The sequence below is a fragment of the Cherax quadricarinatus genome, unplaced genomic scaffold (assembly GCF_038502225.1).
Source record: "Cherax quadricarinatus isolate ZL_2023a unplaced genomic scaffold, ASM3850222v1 Contig1098, whole genome shotgun sequence".
In the NCBI taxonomy this organism is placed as follows: Eukaryota; Metazoa; Arthropoda; class Malacostraca; order Decapoda; family Parastacidae; genus Cherax; species Cherax quadricarinatus.
Window position 1 is genome coordinate 43,598 of NW_027196124.1, and position 16,794 is coordinate 60,391.

The window sequence follows — 16,794 nt, forward strand, 5'->3', positions numbered from 1 at the left end:
TAAATTGGGAGAATACTGTACTAATGATGATTATTACAAATTCTGCAGGTCAAAGAATGTGTTCCTGAACCATCAACTCTGAGCAGTGTACATGCCAAGTTGTACTATTACAGTATTTCTTTATCAATAAATATTATTATTATGGTATCGTAAAATGTGAGAATCTAAGGCTATTGCAAGGCAAGTCAGGCAACACAAATCAGAAAATTAAATAATTTGTGAATTTCTAAATTCAAAAATTTTTCAAAGCCAATTAATACACAATATTTGTGTAAGAGAATCAAATAATACTTATAATTTTTACCACATAACTATTATATTTCCAACATTTTTAAGATAAGATAATGATTTAAATAAACCCATGTATGTTGCTAAAAGGCTAAGATTATTCTGGTCAATTGTCTGTTGATGGTGTCAGATGATTCAGATGTACAAGACTCAGCAAATGTGTTCCTGACTACCTGTTCTTGTCTTATACATTACGTACTCTCTGATTAATGTAGCTGTGTGAGGCTCTATAGGCTTTCTGTCCAACATCTTCTGTGACCATCTGCATTATTTTTCAATTCAACATGTGGCAGTCCTCTGCCAGCAAGGTGGGTATTCCCAGCAACCATGTACAACACTGGTTAAGTCTATCTTCACAACAGGAAACTTGTGAGGAAGAAGAAGACAGAACCTATGGAGAAAATAGAATAATACTGCATAATAAGACAGAACCTATGGGGAAAATAGAATTATGTACAATAAATACAGAACCTAAGGAGAAAATATAATTATACTGCACAATAAAGACAGAACCCATGGAGAAAATAGCATTATTATACTGTATAATAAAGACAGAACCTATGGGGAAAATAGAATTATACTGAATCATAAGCCTCAAATCAGCATGCTATAATATTAAGAGCCAGGGAACATTCATTATAGTTCCTAATGAATTATGTTATAATAAAAGAAATCACTAAAACTGTGAGGATTACCATTATTAGCATCTAACAAAAAAAAAAATCTAATGAAGATTTCATTTACTGTACTAATAATTTTGAGATAATAAAATGAAGAAATAAATAAATATTTTATTTCCACAAGACACATGGTTTGTACAAAATTTAATTAAATTTTAATAGTAAGTGTGGAAAACCCCTGGTTATGCAGAGAATTTTTGATAATCTGAAAACTAACAAATGTTAACAGAACATGATATATATGTATGCAAAGACTTTTTGTACAATAGACTTTCCACTGAACAAATGTTCATAGAACATAATTTCGAATAATGACCAAATAAAATCTCAGTTCCCTCCTTCCGCATAACGACTGTATCCCACTCGTACAACGACCAGATTCTAGACTGACGACGACATCCCACCAATTAATGACCACTTACTCATACAATGATACTCATACAACTATAGGGCAGGAATCACCAGAACACGTAACCTCGGCTCACTGCTGGGGAGACATGGGATCAAACCTGACATGCAGTGAGATGTATGGGAAAATCTCATAACACTTGCTGCCTCTGTTATCCAGCACAAAATACAGTAGGAATCTGTGAATTAGTCGAATGATGTGGGTCACATTTTGGGGAAAAATCTTAAAAAGGCTTCAGTATAAATAGATCAGATTATCTTGAGCTATCAGCCCTCAGGGTTATTAATCTGAATAAATTCTAGTTTCCTCCAATTCCTTAGATGCTTTGGGACCTCTTATAGCTTCAGCAATTCCCCACAATAATAGTACTGTACTAATATTAACACTACTACTACTAATAATAATGATAATAATGATCACTTACTTGCTAGATACATTCCAGGATACATGATATAGAGGGCACTGCGGTAGGAGAGGAGATGAGACAGAGGGTCGACCACTACGGGCATGTTACCACCCACATTGTTCATAACGAAGAGGAAGACGGCAATGGAAGTGGACTGCACTGTGCTTGGCACCAGTTCCAGCAGCACAGCGAACAGAACACCAAACCACATCTCAGCTAAATAAGAAAAGGGAACGATAAAGACTGTGGTGCATGATGGTGGGTTATACTTTAAGTCCATTCATTGAAGTCAAACATGTCACATGAGATGTTAGAAATCAACGGTGTCGTATGAGATAGTAGCAGTCAATGGTGTCGTACAAAATGGTATTAGTCAATGGTGTCAAGTAAGAAGGAAATCCTGGGAAATTTCTGCCTAAGGCACCTCAAATGAAGGAATATAGCAAATAACCCGGTAGCAGAGATAACCCCAGGAGGCAGCTCAGATGAAAACTCGCACACAGACGAGCTTTTAAATCTCTGCACCAAATTCACCTCAAACAAGCACATAATAGAGCCTACAAGATTGGAGAATACGCTGGACCTCATCCTCACTCACAATGATGATCTGATACGAAATGTCATCATATCAAAAACAATATGCTCAGATCACAACATAATAGAGGTCCAGACACGTATGCGGGGAGCCCCAGACCGACAAAATATGATCAGTCACGAGGCAGCCTTCACCAAATTCAACTTCAGTAACAAAAACATAAGGTGGGACCAGGTAAACCAAGTCCTAATTGATATAAACTGGGAAGATGGACTAAGCAACACAGATCCTACCCTATGTCTAAACCAAATTAACTATGTGGCACTCGAGGTATGCTCAAGGCATATCCCCTTAAGGAAAAGGAGAAGATGTAAACTAGAAAGAGAAAGGCGCTCCCTATACAGGCGAAGGCAGAGAATAACAGAGCGGCTATAAGAGGCCAATGTATTTGCAATACATAGGGAGACACTGGTCATAGAAATAGCAAACATCGAATTAAAGCTAAAGGAATCTTACAAACGTCAAGAAACGCAGGAAGAACTAAGTCATAAATGAAACTGAAAGAAATCCAAAGCATTTCTTTTATTATGCCAAATCAAAGTCTAGAACAACATCCAGTACTGGGCCCTACTTAAACTAGATGGGTCCTACACAGATAGCAGCAAGGAAATGAGTGAGCTACTCAAGTCCCAATATGACTGTTTCTAGCGAGCCACTAACCAGACTCAGAGTCGAAACCTAAATGATTTTTTTATAAGAGAGAATTTGGTAGACACACAACTATCTGATATTATCTTGACCCCAAATGACTTCGAAAAGGCGATAAATGCCCATGCATTCTGCACCAGGCCCAGACTCGTGGAACTCCGTGTTCATCAAGAACTGCAAGAAGCCCCTATCACGTGATTTTAACATCCTGTGGATAGGGAGCTTGGACACTGGGGTCGTCCCACAGTTACTAAAAACAACAGACAACCCCACTCCACAAAGGGGGCAGTAAAACAATAGCAAAGAACTACAGACCGATAGTGCTAACATCCTATATCATAAAAATCTTTGAAAGGGTTCTAAGAAGCAAGATCACCACCCATCTAGTTACCCATCAGTTACACAACCCAGGGTAGCATGGGTTTAGAGCAGGTCGCTCCTGTCTGTCCTAACTACTGGACCACTACGACACGGTCCTGGATGCTCTAGAAGACAAACAGAATGCAGATGTAATATACACACTCTGTAAAAGCCTTTGAGAGTGTGACCATGGTGTAACAGCGCACAAAATGCATGATAAAGGAATAACACGATAAGTCGGTAGATGGATCTATAATTTCTTAACAAACAGAACACAAATAGTAGTAGTCATAGAGTAAAGTCTGAGGGGGCTACGGTGAAAAGTCTGAGGGGGCTACGGTGAAAAGCTCTGTTCCACAAGGCACAGTATTCGCTCCTATCTTGTTCCTCATCCTTATATAGGACACAGAGATATAAGCCACAGCACAGGATCTTCCTTTGCAGATGACACTTGAATTTGCATGACAACAGCACAGTATCTTCCTTTGCAGATGACACTTGAATTTGCATGACAGTGTCCTCCATTGAAGACACTGCAAGACTCCAGGCGGACATCAACCAAATCTTTAAATGGGCTGCAGAAAGCAATGTGAAGTTCAGTGATGAGAAATTTCAATTACTCCGATATGGAAAACGTGAGAAAACTAAAACTTGAGCAGAGTATAAAATTCCAACCACACAATAGAGCGAAAAACTAACGCCAAAGACCTGGAGTGATCATGTCAGAGGATCTCACCTTCAAGGACCATAACATTGTATCAATCGCATCTACTAGAAAAATGACAGGACGGATAATGAGAACCTTCAAAACCAGGGATGCCAAGCCCATAATGACACTCTTCAGGTCACTTGTTCTAGGCTGGAATATTGCTGCACACTAACAGCACCTTTCAAGGCAGGTGAAATAGCTGACCTAGAAAATGTAGAGAGAACCTTCATGGCACGCATAACTGCGATAAACCACCTCAGTTACTGGGAACGCTTGAAGTTCCTAAACCTGTACTCCCTAGAATGCAGGAGGGAGAGATGCATGATTATATATACCTGGAAAATCCTAGAGGGACTAGTACCAAACTTGCACACGAAAATCAATCCCTACGGAAGCAAAGACTCGGCAGACGATGCAACATCCCCCCAATGAAAAGCGGGGATGCCACTAGCACGATAAGAGACAACACAATAAGTGTCAGGGGCCCAAAACTGTTCAACTGCCTCCCAACATACATCGGGGGGATTACCAATAGACCCTTGGCTGTCTTTAAGCAGGCACTGGACAGGCACATAGTCAGTACCTGTCCAACCGGGCTGTGTTTCATACGTTGGATTACGTGCGGCCAACAGTAGCAGCCTGGTTGATTAGTTCCTGATCAACCATGAGGCCTGGTTACAGACCGGGTTGTGGGAGTGCTGACCCCTGGAACTCTCTCCTGGTATGCTCCAGGTGTTGAGTGAGATGGTAAACATCAATGGTACCAAGGGAGACGCTAAGCATTAATGATGTCAAGGGAGAAGCTAAACATCAATGGTGTCAAGGGAGAAGTTAAACATGAATGGTGTCACAGAAGAAGATAAACATCAATGGCATCGAGGAAGAAGGAAAACATCAATGAAGTTAAGGGAGAAGGGAAACATCTATAGTGTAGAAGAGAGTAAATATCAATTTATTCTGAAGTCAGGAAATTTTAAAATATGTAGAGTAAGAGAGTACACAATAATAATAATAATAATAATAATAATAATAATTTGGGATTTTATAATATATTTGTCTTAGGAAATAGAGTACAAATTGGAATGATATTTTCAAATATGTTACACATTGCTATGCACTGCACAGTACTGCATGTTACATGTACAGTATACTCTTGGTTTTTGTCAGTTCAGCAAATGCTATTGAAAATACATGCAAATCATAACACTAAATAAGTAAAATGGTTGTACAGTGTCTTAAAGCTAATTTTTCTCTTACCTTCAGAGCATGTATGGATCTCACAAATTCATTATGCACTAGTAGTCAACAATCTTGAAATTGGCAAGCCATTAGATGCCTACCAAACTGGGTACCTACCAGACTGGGTATCTATCAAATTGGGTACCTACTAAATTGGGCACCTACCAAATTGGGTATCTATCAAATTGGGTACCTATCAAATTGGGTACCTACGAAATTGGGTACCTACCGAAGATGTAAGACCCCAGGAGACTGAAGAAGGCGCCTGGAGGAGGGAAGAACAGCACACCAGCGGCGAAAGGCGTTGCTATTAGCTGACAGAGGCAAGGCAGAACACATGGACTGTGAATCTTACGATTATGATATAATTATAAAAGAGATTGGCTAACAAATAAATAACTAAAACTCTAAATGCTTTAATACTGTATATAATATATTGAGATGTATTCCTGTTGAGAATTAATACTTTCCAGGCACATGGTAGTTCCCAGGATTTCTGCATATCTGTATGATCTTTGAATTCATCCATAGGATGGATATAGGGTGCAGAATGAAATAGTTGTAACCATCCACAGGATGGATATAGGGTGCACAATAAACCAGTTGTTATCATCCACAAGATGGACATGGGGTGCACAATAAACAAGCCACTACCATCTAGAGGGCTGGCATGGGGTGCACAATAAACTTGCCACTACCATCCACAGGATGGATATAAGATGCATGATAAGCTAGCCACTACCATCCACAGGATGGATTTTGGTCTGCTATCGCTGTTCGCAGGATGGATATGAGTTGCACGACAAAGTAGTCAATTTGGCGGCAACATCTAAATTTTAGGAGCTAAAGAATGTGATGTAATGCTAATCAGTTTACTGAAATTTTTGCTATAATATATAATATTTGCAGAATCTTGAGTTTACTGAGAACTATCCCACATCAATATAAATTGCTGTGTGAGTCACTTCTACAGACCACAATTTATACTGTTCTAGAAGATCTCAAACTCACACGTAAGTTATGAACTGGGTCTCAGTACTCTGACCTTCAGGAAGCTGCCTTGATGCAAGTGAAGGAATCTTGCACCAAGAAATTGGTTAACATCTCAAATCAAACATAACTGCCTCCCTTTCCACAGGCTCTGTACAATTCCTATGGGTTTAGTCATTCTCTATGAATATTACAGGGATATTATTACTACTACTACTATACTAGTACTACTATTACTACTACTACTACTGCAACTACTACTACTAGTACTACTACTACTACTATGATGACTACTACTACTACTACCACCACCACTACTATTCTAAATGCAGGTAGCCAGTCAAGTCTCTTGTATCTTACCTGACTCGCAGCCAGTACGTACAGCCTAGCACGGATGCCGATCCTCTTGACCAGTTTGTCAGAAACGAATCCACCCACAGTCACTCCCAGTGACCCACCAATTATAGAGGCACTCATCACCCACAAGCCGATGTTGAAGCCAGGGTAGTAGGTGAGGAAATAAAGCTGAGTGTTGTATGCCCATGAGAAGCCCGCTGAAGCAAGCACAAAAAAAAAGGTAGAATTAGTGTGTGTCAATACCAGATGTAAGGGAGTGTCAGAGTGTGCCAGGAATAAACATGATGCTATAAAGAAAAGATAAAAAGGGATTACTGATATTAAATGGTAGATATAATGCAGTGTCAAAATAAAGTGGACCCCCGCATAACGATATTATTTCAATCCAGAAGTCTGTTTGGGTGCCATTATAGACCGAATTTGTTCTCATAAGAAATATTGTGAATTAGATTAGTCCATTTCAGACCCCTAAAAATACACCTACAAAAGCACTTACAAAAATAAACTTACATAATTGGTCGAGTTGGGAGCTGATCGTTATCCGGGGGTCCACTGTATTCAAAAGGTAGATTCTTTTTTTTTTCAACATACTGGCTGTCTCCAGTCAAGACAGGGTAACCCAAAAAAAGAGGAAAACTATAAAGTCTATCTTCTCTTTACATTTAATAATTTATACAGAAGAACGGGTTACTAGTCGAGAACCAGACATATTGTAATAATGCATCAGGGAACAAAGAGGAATTAGACATGTGTTTAACAACTGCATATCTCTTTGTGAGATATTTTGCTAACCAGTGGCTTTTTCATTTGAATAGAGAAATACATCCTCCAGATGGATCGAAAAAACTGGAACCGACCTCCGCATGAATCAGATACATGATCTATGTCAAGTAAGGCAACAGCGGTACTTCTCTGCTCCATGGGATATTACCCCATTCCAAACTACCATTTCTCCATTTCCCCCCAAACTACTTCTTAAATGACAACCAAAACTTTGCCTTGAAGCCAAACATGATGCCTTAAGCTGTACTGATAACTTAGTCACACAGCACACACTCTCGCAAATTATTTATTATCCACTGGTGCAACTGGTAGTGCTACTGTTGTCATACAGAGTGATGGCTCTCTTAAAGAATTTGGAGCACGCATCAATAATTGGGCCTCTACCCTTCAGACAGAACTGTTTGCCATACTCCTTGCACTGAAATGCATCTATGTTTCTAAGATTGACAGTTTAATTGTAACTGATTCTCTGTCATCCATAAATGCTCTCAACTCATTAAGTATAAATTGTGGCATGCTTGTGTCAGAAGCCAGATATAGGTATGGTAAGATTGTGGACAGTGGAGTCAGAGTGCACATGCTGTGGATTCCATCTCACATTGGTCTTCGGATGCATGATGGAACTGATAAATTGGCTAAGCTGTATGCTTTCAAAGAGGGAGTAGATTACAATCTTGGCTTGTCATGTAGTAGTTTGAGAACAATAATACGAAAAGAACTTCAACTGAATTTTATTGACTTAAGACTCAGGGAGATTGACACCAGTCAGTCCATCTATCATCATTCTATCATGCAGGAGAAGCCACATGTCTATGGTGCATCCAACAAAATAACCAGACTCTTGGATGTCACTACCGCCCGGCTCTGGCTCGGTTACAAGTATCTTTGGCAGGTTAAATCACCACCACCAGATGTAGACCAAACGAAATGTAAACTTTGCCAGATGGACTATTGTCACACCCTGCGTCATTATGCACTGGAGTGCGATAAAATTAATGAATTTAGAAACAACTCACTCAGAAGTGTTCAAGAAATGGCAAAGTATTTTATCCACAGTGGTATATTACAGACCATTCTGGAGAAATACCCTGACTTTGCTAGCTGTAAATAAAGCATTACCACATTTGTGCATGTGTGCATGCGTGTGTGTGTGTGTGTGTGTGTGTGTGTGTGTGTGTGTGTGTGTGTGTGTGTGTGTGTGTGTGTGTGTGTGTGTACTCACCTATTTGTACTCACCTATTTGTGGTTGCAGGGGTCGAGTCCTAGCTCCTGGCCCCGCCTCTTCACCGGTTGCTACTAGGCCCTCTCTCTCCCCGCTCCATGAGCTTTATCAAACCTCGTCTTAAAACTGTGTATGGTTCCTGCCTCCACTACGTCATTTTCTAGGCTATTCCACTGCCTTACAACTCTATGACTGAAGAAATACTTCCTACTATCTCTCTGACTCATTTGTGTCAACTTCCAATGTGTGTGTGTGTGTGTGTGTGTGTGTGTGCAGGGGTCGAGTCCAAGCCCCTGTGTGCGTGTGTGTACTCACCTATTTGTGGTTGCAGGGGTCGAGTCACAGCTCCTGGCCCCGCCTCTTCGCTGAATACTACTAGATCCTCTCTCTCCCTGCCCCATGAGCTCTATCATACCTCGCCTTAAAACTATGTATGGTTCCCGCCTCCACTACATCACTTTCTAGGCTATTCCACGGCCTGACTACTCTATGACTGAAGAAATACTTCCTAACATCCCTTTGATTCATCTGAGTCTTCAACTTCCAATTGTGACCTCTTGTGCCTCTGTGTCCCTTCTCTGGAACATCCCGTCTTTGTCCACCTTGTCTATTCCGCGCAGTATTTTATATGTCGTTATCATGTCTCCCCTGACCCTCCTGTCCTCCAGTGTCGTCAGGCCGATATCCCTTAATCTTTCTTCATAGGACATTCCCCTTAGCTCTGGAACTAACCTTGTCGCAAACCTTTGTACTTTCTCTAGTTTCTTGACGCTCTTTATCAAGTGTGGATTCCAAACAGGTGCTGCATACTCCAGTATGGGCCTGACATACACGGTGTACAGTGTCTTGAACGATTCCTTACTAAGGTATCGGAATGCTGTTCTCAGGTTTGCCAGGCGCTCATATGCTGCAGCAGTTATCTGATTGATGTGTGCTTCCGGAGACATGCTCGGTGTTATACTCACCCCAGGATCTTTCTTCTTGAGTGAGGTTTGCAGTCTTTGGCCACCTAGCCTATACTCTGTCTGTGGTCTTCTGTGCCCTTCCCCTATCTTCACGACTTTGCATTTGGCAGGATTAAATTCGAGAAGCCATTTGGTGGACCAGGTGTCCAGTCTGTCCAGGTCTCTTTGAAGTCCTGCCTGGTCCTCATCTGATTTAATTCTACTCATTAACTTCACATCATCTGCAAACAGGGACACTTCTGAGTCTAACCCTTCCATCATGTCGTTCACATATACCAAAAATAGCATTGGTCCTAGGACCGACCCCTGTGGGACCCCGCTCGTCACAGGTGCCCACTGTGATACATCATTACATAAGAACATAAGAACATAAGAACGAAGGAACACTGCAGAAGGCCTACTGGCCCATGCGAGGCAGGTCCAAGTCTCCTACCGGCTTAAGCCAATGCACCCAACCTAGTCAGGTCAGGTCACATTGACTTAAGGGAGGAACACGGCAACCGACCTGGTAGCACAAGCTATCAGGTCTAACTCACACCCACCCACATCCACTCATGTATTTATCCAACCTATTTTTAAAGCTACACAACGTTCTGGCCTCTATAACGGTACTTGGGAGTTTGTTCCACTCATCCACAACTCTATTACCAAACCAGTACTTTCCTATATCCTTCCTGAATCTGAATTTTTCCAACTTAAAACCATTGCTGCGAGTCCTGTCTAGGCTAGATATTTTCAGCACACTATTTACATCCCCGTTATTTATTCCTGTCTTCCATTTATACACCTCAATCATATCCCCCCTAATTCTACGTCTTTCTAGAGAGTGCAGATTCAGGGCCCTTAGTCTATCCTCATAGGGAAGGTTTCTGATACATGGGATCAACTTTGTCATCCTCCTTTGTACATTTTCCAGAGAATTTATATCCATTCTGTAATAAGGTGACCAAAACTGTGCAGCATAATCTAAATGAGGCCTAACCAAGGATGTATAGAGTTGAAGAACAACCTGAGGACTCCTATTATTTATGCTTCTTGATATGAAGCCAAGGATTCTATTAGCTTTATTGCGAACACTTATGCACTGTTGTCTTGGTTTCAGATTACTGCTAACCAGAACTCCTAAATCTTTTTCGCAATCCGTAATATTAAGATCTACATTATTTAGTTTATATGTGGCATGGTTATTGTCCTGTCCAACATTTAGAACTTTGCATTTGTCTATATTAAACTGCATCTGCCACTTCTCCGACCACTGCATCAGTCTATTCAAATCTTCCTGGAGTGCTCGAATGTCCTCGTCAGAATGAATTCGACGGCCTATTTTGGTGTCATCGGCAAACTTGCCGATGTCGCTCTTTATGCCCTCATCTATGTCGTTTATGTAGATTGTGAACAGCAGGGGGCCCAACACTGACCCCTGTGGAACACCGCTCGTGACACTTCCCCACTCTGATTTCTCCCCATTTATGCAAACTCTCTGCTGCCTATTTGTCAACCATGCCTCTATCCAGGAAAAAATTTCTCCTCCTATTCCATGTGCTTTAATTTTCCTCAATAGTCTCTGATGTGGGACCCTGTCAAAAGCCTTACTGAAGTCCATATACACAATATCATATTCATTACCATGATCTACCTCCTCAAATACCTTAGTGAAAAAAGTTAATAAATTCGTAAGGCAGGAACGCCCCTTTGTAAAACCATGCTGAGATTCGTTGATTAATTTATGCTTTTCAAGGTGGCTACGAACTGCCTCGGCAATTATTGATTCCATAAATTTTCCCACTATGGAGGTTAGGCTTATTGGTCTATAGTTCGAAGCTAAGGACCTGTCACCTGTTTTGAAAATAGGTATCACATTTGCCATTTTCCACTTATCTGGCACCATGCCAGTTTGTAGTGATATGTTGAAAAGATTAGCCAAAGGTGTGCTAAGCTCCTCTTTACATTCCTTTAGAACCCTTGCATACAGTTCATCAGGGCCTGGGGATTTGTTAGGTTTTTAATTTATCTATTTGCCTAAGGACCATGTCACTTGTGACCCTAATAGTACACAGTTTATTATCGTCCTGTTCTACATAATTTATCATTACTGGAATATCGCTGGTATCCTCCTGTGTAAAAACTGAGAGGAAGTATGTGTTAAAAATTCTACACATTTCCTTATCACTGTCAGTGAGCTGACCCGAGGAACTTTTGAGTGGGCCTATCTTGTCCCTGATCTTACTTCTGTATACCTGAAAGAATCCTTTTGGGTTAGTCTTCGATTCTCTTGCAACTTTAACCTCATAATCTCTTTTTGCTTTTCTAATTCCCTTTTTTATTTCTCTCTTTAACTGAATATATCGATTTCTCAATTGCCCCTCTCCTCTTTTGATTTGCCTATATATGCCTCTCTTTTGACCAATCAGATATTTTAATCTATTGTTCATCCATTTAGGATCATTTTTTGTTTGATCTGATTTCCCTATTTGGAACATAATTTGACTGAGCAGCTAGAACTATGCCCTGGAAAGCATCATATCGGCAACCATCACCACCTACCTGACCCTTAGTCAGGTCATTCCAGTTCAGCCCACCTAAGTAATTTTTCAGTCCTATGAAATCAGCCAAGCGAAAGTCAGGGACGGAGACTTGATTGCCATTATTAGGGGAATTCCATGATATATTAAAACTGAGTGATTTGTGATCACTTTCCCCAAGCTCATCATTAACCTCAAGATTATTAATTAGTGTTTCCCTACTGGCAAGAACCAAGTCAAGGAGGTTATTTCCCCTAGTTGGCTCTGTCACAAACTGTTTTAAAAAACAATCCTGGATCGTATCAAGAAAGTCACCTGACTCTAAATTTCCTGTCAAATTTAGAGTCAGGTGACTTTCTTGATACGATCCAGGATTGTACCATGACTCGTTGTTGCCTCCCTGTCAGGTATTCTCTGATCCATTGCAGTGCCCTTCCTGTTATATGCGCCTGATGCTCTAGCTTCTGCACTAATCTCTTGTGAGGAACTGTGTCAAAGGCCTTCTTGCAGTCCAAGAAGATGCAATCAACCCACCCCTCTCTCTCGTGTCTTACTTCTGTTATATTGTGTGTGTGTGTGTGTGTGTGTGTGTGTGTGTGTGTGTGTGTGTACTCACCTATTTGTACTCACCTATTTGTGGTTGCAGGGGTCGAGTCCTAGCTCCTGGCCCCGCCTCTTCACCGGTGTGTGTGTGTGTATGTGTGTGTGTGTGTGACTCAACAATCAATGTATTTGCACCAATAACTCATTACAGTTGTGACCGGGTGTGGAAGTGTGAATTGCTCATTACTCTATAATTTGTTCATGATCGTTTCCATGTATAAACGTAAGTAACCATTCTTACAGGATTCATTACCTTTGTAACTAGTGAGTTCATTACCTTTGTACCTAGTTCAGCTATCAAAACTTTGGGGGCCCAGTCCCTGGACCCATTATGTACCTCTGTAATCTGTAAATATCTTTGTAACTTGTCATGATTGTGACTAGACCTACCTGGAGTTCATTACCTTTGTAAATTGTGAGTTCATTACCTTTGTAAATTGTGAGCTCATTACCTTTGTAAATTGTGAGTTCATTACCTCTGTAACTTGCTCAGCTATCAAAACTTTGGAGTCCAGTCCCTGGACCAATTATGTACCTCTGTAATCTTTTGACTACCACCCACAGGATGGGTATGGAGTGCATAATAAACATATTAAACTAACTAACTAAAAATAGAGAGATGATATATGAAGACAGTAGATGGGGCAATCAGTCCCTCATTCTTGCAGAACAGTATGCAGAAGACAGTGGAAGGTGATGTACAGGCTGCGGGACTAATTACCTTATTTTCTGCTGTCTTGTGTATCATCATCATACTGAACCGAAAAACATGCTCCATGTGTCTAATCCTTCATCTTGCTGGTACTCTATACTAGTAATGCAATGATGCATCAGAGAGTGCTAGGGTTATGTACTGATTATGAGAGATTTTCAGGACTTCTCCTTCATGTTGATGAAGAACTCTTGCTTCAAGAAATTTAAGCCGCTCTTCTCTTCTTTGCATTAAACATGATCGTAAGTCATTCCCTTGGTGCTGAATGAGCCACTCTAGAGTTAACTTCCCCCAATATAATAATACTAATATAAATACTGGAGTATACCTGGAGAGAGTTCTGGGGGTCAATGCCCCCATGGCCTGTTCTCTAACCAGGCTTCATGGTGGATCAGGGCCTGATCAACTAGGCTGTTACTGCTGGCCGCATGTAATCCAACGAACAAACCACAACCCTAGCACTAATAATAATTTTTATTATTTTCATTTTCAAGTAAGCTAATTAATTATTGTATTGTTTTATTTGTATTTTCAGATCCATAAATGGTGCTAAGAAAAAGTACTTCAAGACTGGAACCTAAGCACAGTAATCACCTGTATGTCTTATGCAGGCAGCAAAAGTCAGCATCAGCAGCGGAGGCTTGCAGAGAGCCTTAGCCACATCCTTCGGACCAGAATGTCTTCTCAAAAGCCCCTCCTTTGCCTGGCTGCCCGTAGGCGATGTCACAATGTTCTTCCCATTGATGTCTGTGAACTCGACGTCACTGTCTTCAGAGTCGCCCGAGATGGTGCTGATGGTTCTGAGTGGTTTAGTGGGTTGTATGCCTGACTTGCTCTCAGCCTGGCTGGCACGGGTAGGATCTCTCACTATTAGGAAGAGTAGGAGAGTAGCCAATACGCCCATCATCCCGGTTATAATGTATGACCACCTCCATCCCTGCAGATAGTATCAAAAATTACCAACTGAATGTACACTGCTTGAGGTCATCCACTTACTAATGACCCATGTTACACACATTAGCACTTACAAATGTCCCAAGTAACACACAGCATTTACAAATGTTCCATATTACGCTTACAGTGGAACCTCAAATATCGAACTTTCTTCGGTCTAGAAGGCTGTTCAAGTGCCGCTACCAAATGAATTTATTCTCATCAGGAATGATGTAAATTAGATTAGTCCATTTCAGACCCTCAAAAATACACTTATAAAAGCACTTACAAAAATACACTTACATAATTGGTTGAGTTGGGAGCAGTTCAATTTTTGAGGTTCCACTGTATTAGAACTTACAGTTTTCCAAAGCAACACATCACTTTTATATGTCCCAAGTTACACATAGGCTTACAAATTTCCCAGGTAACACACATCAATTACATATGTCCCAGGCTACACATATTAGCCTTACAGTCGATGCTAAAGTTAATAAGTTCACTATTTTGCCATTATACTCCATAGCTCATTTATTTGATTACCACTTTATTGTTCACCACAACTTATATTAGTCCCTTTTATATTTATTTTTTTTATTATCACACCGGCCGATTCCCACCAAGGCAGGGTGGCCCGAAAAAGAAAAACTTTCACCATCATTCACTCCATCACTGTCTTGCCAGAAGGGTGCTTTACACTACAGTTTTTTAAACTGCAACATTAACACCCCTCCTTCAGAGTGCAGGCACTGTACTTCCCATCTCCAGGACTCAAGTCCGGCCTGCCGGTTTCCCTGAATCCCTTCATAAATGTTACTTTGCTCACACTCCAACAGCACGTCAAGTATTAAAAAACCATTTGTCTCCATTCACTCCTATCAAACACGCTCACGCATGCCTGCTGGAAGTCCAAGCCCCTCGCACACAAAACCTCCTTTACCCCCTCCCTCCAACCCTTCCTAGGCCGACCCCTACCCCGCCTTCCTTCCACTACAGACTGATACACTCTTGAAGTCATTCTGTTTCGCTCCATTCTCTCTACATGTCCGAACCACCCTCAACAACCCTTCCTCAGCCCTCTGGACAACAGTTTTGGTAATCCCGCACCTCCTCCTAACTTCCAAACTACGAATTCTCTGCATTATATTCACACCACACATTGCCCTCGACAGACATGACATCTCCACTGCCTCCAGCCTTCTCCTCGCTGCAACATTCATCACCCACGCTTCACACCCATATAAGAGCGTTGGTAAAACTATACTCTCATACATTTCCCACTCTTTGCCTCCAAGGACAAAGTTCTTTGTCTCCACAGACTCCTAAGTGCACCACTCACTCTTTTTCCCTCATCAATTCTATGATTCACCTCGTCTTTCATAGACCCATCTGCTGACACGTCCACTCCCAAATATCTGAATACGTTCACCTCCTCCATACTCTCTCCCTCCAATCTGATATTCAATCTTTCATCACCTAATCTTTTTGTTATCCTCATAACCTTACTCTTTCCTGTATTCACCTTTAATTTTTCTTCTTTTGCACACCCTACCAAATTCATCCACCAATCTCTGCAACTTCTCTTCAGAATCTCCCAAGAGCACAGTGTCATCAGCAAAGAGCAGCTGTGACAACTCCCACTTTGTGTGTGATTCTTTATCTTTTAACTCCACGCCTCTTGCCAAGACCCTCGCATTTACTTCTCTTACAACCCCATCTATAAATATATTAAACAACCACGGTGACATCACACATCCTTGTCTAAGGCCTACTTTTTACTGGGAAAAAATTTCCCTCTTTCCCTACATACTCTAACTTGAGCCTCACTATCCTCGTAAAAACTCTTCACTGCTTTCAGTAACCTACCTCCTACACCATACACTTGCAACATCTGCCACATTGCCCCCCCTATCCACCCTGTCATACGCCTTTTCCAAATCCATAAATGCCACAAAGACCTCTTTAGCCTTATCTAAATACTGTTCACTTATATGTTTCACTGTAAACACCTGGTCCACACACCCCCTACCTTTCCTAAAGCCTCCTTGTTCATCTGCTATCCTATTCTCCGTCTTACTCTTAATTCTTTCAATTATAACTCTACCATACACTTTACCAGGTACCAGGTACACTCAACAGACTTATCCCCCTATAATTTTTGCACTCTCTTTTATCCCCTTTGCCTTTATACAAAGGAACTATGCATGCTCTCTGCCAATCCCTAGGTACCTTACCCTCTTCCATACATTTATTAAATAATTGCACCAACCACTCCAAAACTATATCCCCACCTGCTTTTAACATTTCTATCTTTATCCCATCAATCCCGGCTGCCTTACCCCCTTTCATTTTACCTACTGCCTCACGAACTTC

At 41.0% G+C, this 16,794-nt stretch overlaps 1 protein-coding gene across 2 annotated transcripts in view; it reads right to left on the minus strand.

Moving 5' to 3' along the window:
* Positions 1 to 308: 308 nt before the first annotated feature.
* Positions 309 to 16,794, minus strand: part of LOC128700335 (protein spinster homolog 1-like) — a 46,911-nt gene continuing 30,425 nt past the window's right edge. The window contains exons 6-10 of one of the 2 annotated variants that reach the window (XM_070080839.1): positions 14,083 to 14,425; positions 6,685 to 6,878; positions 5,564 to 5,648; positions 1,802 to 1,999; positions 309 to 679 (exon numbers count right to left, since the gene is read on the minus strand). In XM_070080839.1, the coding sequence (XP_069936940.1) occupies positions 642 to 679; positions 1,802 to 1,999; positions 5,564 to 5,648; positions 6,685 to 6,878; positions 14,083 to 14,425 (858 nt within the window). In that variant the 3' untranslated portion in view covers positions 309 to 641. The remainder of the gene's footprint in view (positions 680 to 1,801; positions 2,000 to 5,563; positions 5,649 to 6,684; positions 6,879 to 14,082; positions 14,426 to 16,794) is intronic. The other variant, XR_011391291.1, reaches the window with a different exon arrangement.